Raw genomic sequence first — 6,450 nt, 5'->3', positions numbered from 1 at the left:
GATGGCTCACCACCAATGCGACTGACGAGTCTGAACTCAATCCATGTACAAATATTTTCCTGTAATTAAACGTATTTTCAGGAATATAAGACACTTTATTTTCTCTCTAGCATCTGCTATGACTTATACGCCAAAACAGCATATAGCCTATGTTATATTAAATGCATTAGCTCAGAAAAATGGCTTACGCTTAAAAAACAACAAGTGATCTTTTCCCTATAGAAGGTGCCGTGAGATGATAATTCAGTTAATTGTGTTGTAAACAAAATAAGGGCTAGAGTTTTTATAACTGACTAATCAGCTGATTGAGTTTGATTTATTGATTAATTGTCTACCAATAGTAAACAGTAACATTATACAGAATGCTTCACTCAATATATCCAAGCTCTCAGACTATTACTGCCTCGGGAGGAGTGATATCACGCATGCGCTGTCCTGAAAGCGGCTATTGCGAGGAGAACACTATTTGTAGGTTGGTAATTTGCAAATTGTAATAACATGATCTCCCACCTCGGCCCTTTTATGGATGGCTCCGCGAAAGCGTGTCTTTTGTTTGCTCTGTCAGAGCATGTAGTGGTGTTAAGCTACTTTATCTGCACTTTTACAGCTACAGGCCTGATTGCCTACTGCTGCTGTTCTGCTATAGTGAATTTTAAGCATTTGTAAAACATTTTGGACTGAAAGTACAGTACAGCAACAACAGCAGACAAAATCATTAATAATAATGCTTTGTCAAAATTTCAAAGCATTCCTGTGCATCACATGACTTAAAACGTGACACATATGTAATTACTTTCTATGATAGCTGAATGCACATTTTGATGATGACACACGATATGTCTTGGTCTAAAATCCTGGAGGCACTGATAAATGCTCCCTTTCCAATGTTTAATGCCCCACCCTCATGGGGCACCTAGGGTCAGGTAGCAGTCTGTCAGCAGGTTGTAGGTGTGTTTTTGGCTGTGTGTGTCATTGTCTTCCTGTGCACTGTTCCATCCATCCCTTGGGTGAGGAAAAAATGGTAGGAATTTATTCATGTGGAATTTGTGCGACTTGGCAGTTTTGCGACTGGCACTTTCCAAAGAAATGTTTTTTTCCAACTCGGGGCTATACAGTATAGGAATGTCACTACCTGTGATGGAGTGATGGAGAAAGCCAATTTGTTGTTGTACACTGCCAGGGCTTTTCCATCAGTAAGAGAACATAAAACTGTCTATCACTAAGATTCATGAGATGCTTCCTGATGATGAGCCTGTAGTTTTCTGTCAAAAAGCCCATCATATATTGTAATGTCACGTTAATGCAACCTTAATGCCACAAAGAAATGAGTGTATTGATTTTTTCCTAACCAGATAAAACAATTTAACCCTGATTTGTTGTGATTTGTTAGTTGTAAAATGTGTTATTGGCTGTGTGTTGGAGCTGCTAGCTTCTTTGGCTCGTTCTGAGGCTCCTTGCTGGTTGGTGTGAAGATTTAGAGCTACACCAGTGTGGAAAACCAACAGCCTGCCAGACTCGTGAGTGTTTGTAGCATGGTGTAGGAGTTTGCTGGGATTATGTAGGATATACACACATTCACCAAGGCGTTGAAGAAATCTGTCCGATCTGTTGATACTTCAGTTGAAGGGTTCGGAGATTGGAAATTTTTGGTGGCAGTGTGGTGCATTACTTTCCTGGCATGGGGAAGCGTTTTAAATTAGATCCCTTAAGCAAGATTTGCTGCTTAAGAAGTGAAAAGGACAACCGGAGAGCTGAATTTCCAACTTAGTGCATTGCCATTACAGTGACAGCTTGACATGTTGTGAGTTCAAATTCAGCCGCTGCCACTGCTGGGCCCTTGATCAAGGCCCTTAACCCTCAGCTGCTCTTTGTATAAATATATAATGCTTTTGTTAAGGATGTCGACCAAATGCTGTAAATGTGTAAACCTATAGTGGCCGTGGTAGTTCTGGGTTGTTGATCGGGAGGTCGGGCTCAAGCTCCACCACCACCAAGCTGTCACTGTTGGGCCCCTGAGCAAGGGACTTAAACCTCTCTGCTTCAGGGACGCTGCATCATAGCTGACCTTGCACACTCACCCCAACTTCCAAAGAATTTCCCTGTGCTATGATATATACTGTATGTATAAAAAATAAAGTCTTCTTCTTCTTCTTCTTCTTCTTCTTCTTCTTCTTCTTCTTCTTCTTCTTCTGTACACACCATGGGTCTATTTAAGCTGAGGGCAGTCTCTAGTAGGGCAGTCTCAGGCAAAATCTGAGCACCAGCTATTTCTTATGGTCGTAAAAACCCCATCATGCTGAGCTCTTTTGGATTCTAACACAGAGCTACTCTTTCAGAACAGATGCTTTACAAAAATCAGTTCTGTTGTAAGAAAGTAAGTGAAAGAAAGAAAAAAGTGTGGCACCATTCCAGTATATTGTCTGCTGACTTTTTGTGCTATCAATAAAGCTTTAAAAAGGAAATGGAACCCCAGGATCGTACTGAGATTTTCAGTCACGTTGATGCTCTGACTATCTGTGAACTCAATATGTTCACTTCGGTCACTAGCAGGTTGTATTATTATTATTATTATTCATACCACAGAGTGTATGAATTCTGCATGCTGCTGTTTACTCAGGAGAAGGGGTTTTCTATAACAGCAGCTCTGGCAGTAGTGCAACTGTGAATGCGCTCATGTAGATACAGTATGTTGTTGTTTCTATAGTAACTCATTGCCGGGGGCTTTACATAAAATTCACACACATTCACTTAATCTGATTAGGAAATTTGTTTTATCTGATATGGAAAAGTGTATCATTCTTGATAATGTTTTCTGTGGGAAGATGTTTACTTGACATTTCTGGAAGGAGTCTCCAGTGTCAGCATTTTGTAACAGAGGTAAAGCTGTTAATGTAAGGTTTCTGATACAGGAGAGCCTTCATATTATTCATCCATTTTCTATACCCGCTTTGTTCCTAATTAGGGTCACAGGGATCTGCTGGAGCCTATCCCTGCACACATTGGGCAGAAGGCAGGAGACAGGTCACCAGTCCATCACAGGGCCACACACACACTCCTATGGACAATTTAGAATTACCAATCAACCTAATGTACATGTTTTTGGACTGTGGAAGGAAACCAGAGTAAACCCACACAGGCACGGGGAGAACATGTAAACATGCAAAACAACAACATACTGTATCTACATGAGCGCATTCACAGTTGCACTACTGCCCCTGCCTGTTCAAACCCGGGATTCGAACCCAGGACTTTCTTGAGTACTGTGAGGCAACAGTGCTAACCACTAAACCACCATGCTGCCCATATTCATATTATTATTTATATTATTATTATTGCTCAACTATTATATACAATTTCTCCATAAGATGACAAGCTGTGGGTTATTTTCCCCTTATCTATTATGTGAGAGAAAAAAGAAGAACCAATTGCTTATAGGTGTAATAGGAAGTAATTTGTTTTCAAGGACGTTCCTCTGCATTAAATGTAACTAAAAGTGAATAAAAAGTATTTATTAATAAATTTAAAAAGCTGAATTAGTTACAGTGATATTTGAGACTGTGATATTTGCAGTAATGTTTGATCATTTTGGGATGTAGTGTTAAACGAAAATAATCAAAGCAGAGGCAGAAAACCTAATGACTGTTACTGTGACACCCGAGACATCCTAAATAAATATTATCTATTTACTTACTAGTAAATATACAACTGATGTTATTAGGTACTTCGTAGAACCTTGGTAGACTACATATATATTTTCAAGCTCATGATACTGTCCTGTTTATTATGAACAACCTAGTTCTGACTAGTTTTAGTGATAACTAGTATTCTAATATCCTCATTACTAGCTATAAACCCAGTAGACTTTACTTCGTTTATATGAATTCGTTTTTATTTATATAAATATAATATCATAAAAAAACATTATGGTCCTGCATTCTGTCCAGAGGAGGATGTGGTGTCTTGGTTCCTCTAAAGGTTCCTTTCTTTGCTCCTACTGAAGGAGTTTCTCCATCCACACTCCTCCTGGTTTCAGACACTGATGATGATTGTGATGCTGCTTCAAGTCTGCTTTCTGTTATATTTACTAAAAAGCTCTATTTTTAAATGGAGTTTTCTTGTTTTGCTCCATTCCCTATGTTCCTTCTGAAGCTGAAAGCGTGAGCGTTGTTTTTCCTGAAGGCCTCCTGGCAGCATTTTGACACAGCCGAATAATAGTCATGAATAAATGATCAGTAATGGACATGGGTGGAAAATGGAGTGGTTTTTGTGAGTGCAGCATTCCCAAAGCAGAGCTACAGCACGCCCACACTTTTATTTCTGGCAGCGGCACAGTGTCTCAGTGTCGCAGAGTCGGTAAGCAGCAGTGAAGCGCTCGGACATGACTCTGCATGTGGTATGCCTTAATAACATCAAGCCCATCCCGACGACTTTTCCTGTGAACATCGATTTTGTCTGATTGCTGCTGTTTGGTTTTATGAACAACTCCCATCTGAGCCTCAGGCTCTGGATTGGATCTGTAGCTCCTTGTGCTTCTTACAGGAGCATGCTCATTTAGCTCTTATTGATGCACTCATGCTTGACATCCTGTGTATTTATTCAATGCATTTCTCCTGTACAATTTATTCCATCTTTTCCTGCAGCTGAAACACGAGGTCCTGCCTCTTCACCTGTCCAACGTGAACCGATTTCGCCTTCTGGAGGAGACAAATCGAACCCTGAAGCTTGAGGTGGCCACACTGAGGCAGCAGAAGCAGCTCTACAAATCACTTGTGAGTTTGAAGAGCTTTGCATTGCAATTCCTTTTGGTTCTCCTTACGTAATTATAGTCTTTTTTTAAGCTTAACAGCCATTATCCTATCATTCAGAAATCACTCTTCCACCATTTCTTCCTCATGTCTTTCCTAATCTTCAGGCTTCCTGATATGTTAAGTCCTTCATCATGCATCCAGTTAATCAGACACACAAGGTACAGATTATTGTCATCTGGGCCCCTTCTAATCTGAGGCTCCCAGTTTGACATTTCCTGCATTATGACATCTGATATTTTCAAGGATCAGGTTTTTGGGGACCCTTGAATTTTAGAGGTCCATGCACTTTCCTGGGTCATGTGTACTGTAACTATGTGTTACACTGGAATTTAAATCAAAGTGACACCGGAGGAGGAGGATAAAGGCTTTTCCAAGGTCCCAAATGACAAGTGGTATAACGTTGGGAGCCATCGTTGCCCTGGCAACTGTCCCACTAGCAGGGCAGGGCAGCCGGGTGATGGGAAACCGACTGACCACAGCGGTGCATGCGGTCACAAGCTTTAATCGCTGCAGGAAAAGTGATACGACATTGTAATGTGGCACGGTCTCTGTGTCTTCGTTTGTGCGTAGCATGAGGTCAGATGTAGGAAAGGGCCAGTGTAACATGTTAAATGTGATCCTATTTAATGACCTTTGCACAGCTCCACCTCTAACAAAAAGACCTTAGCCTCCAGGAAAACAAGAAAAATGCAGGTCCTTGTTTTATAAGAATCCTAAATCTGGATTAGCCTTTTGTACATACAAAATAATTAAATCTTTTGCATGGTTATTAATTGAGGGATAACTTTATTTGGTGACAGATAAGCAATAGTAACAGTTGCCTCTTTTTGTTAAGATCTATGATTCATTCATGAATTCATTAGTCACTGACTCACACTGGATGAAAATTCTACTAATTTACCTCTACATGAGGTGTAATTTATCTAAAACATAATTTACTACATGTCTTGCAAAAGTATTGGCCCCCAGAAACTGGTTTAATATATATATATATAAAAAAAAAAAAATGTCGCTGACCCACACAAAAATACAGACTGTATGTTTGAAATTCCAGCTTGGAGACTTGTGGTAGAAGATTCTTCATTTGCCCCCTGTACAAGTGTTTCTCTGTCAGAAAAGATTCTTCCCTTCAAATCTGTGTGAGATTTGGATCCTGAAATTGGCTTCAAAATATCTTGGCCACGTTACAGCTTATTTTATGTACATAAGACATAAAATTTCACACTTCATCTAAGGACATGTTGGACATTTACCAAAGGAAACATTAAAAAAAAACCCCAACTTTTAAGCATTCTCATTTGATTGGATTGGACAATGGAAACACAGGATTACGTTTGGGGAAGAGGTGGAGGAAGGAGGGGTGCAATGTACAAATCCTTTGTCTGAAATAGAGCGTGGAAAATGATGAGGATGCGAAAGCTGGCTTACATCCACACTTCATCAAACGCTGTTGTTCATAAGATGCACCAAGGAGTCATTTCGGAATCACGTGTCATCTCTGCATCCTTTTCGGCTGGTTGCCAGGCAACCTGTCATGACAGACAGCGTAGAGAGAGTCACTCATTGCTGACAACTGACCTTGTGCCTCTTCCTGCCCTTTCTGTCGTCATGGCGATACCACCGCCGAGCAAACGGTGGGGCG

General features: G+C 40.4%; 1 protein-coding gene across 7 annotated transcripts in view; it reads left to right on the top strand.

The window, feature by feature from the left end:
* The window catches only part of rimbp2a (RIMS binding protein 2a), a 66,434-nt gene that overhangs the window by 10,354 nt on the left and 49,630 nt on the right, over nucleotides 1-6,450 (top strand). For all 7 annotated transcript variants that reach the window (XM_058416078.1, XM_058416075.1, XM_058416081.1 and 4 more), the window contains one exon: nucleotides 4,641-4,769. In XM_058416078.1, the coding sequence (XP_058272061.1) occupies nucleotides 4,641-4,769 (129 nt within the window). The remainder of the gene's footprint in view (nucleotides 1-4,640; nucleotides 4,770-6,450) is intronic.

The sequence above is a fragment of the Hemibagrus wyckioides genome, linkage group LG18 (assembly GCF_019097595.1).
Source record: "Hemibagrus wyckioides isolate EC202008001 linkage group LG18, SWU_Hwy_1.0, whole genome shotgun sequence".
Classification (NCBI taxonomy): Eukaryota; Metazoa; Chordata; class Actinopteri; order Siluriformes; family Bagridae; genus Hemibagrus; species Hemibagrus wyckioides.
This window is presented reverse-complemented; position numbering and strand designations above follow the sequence as displayed.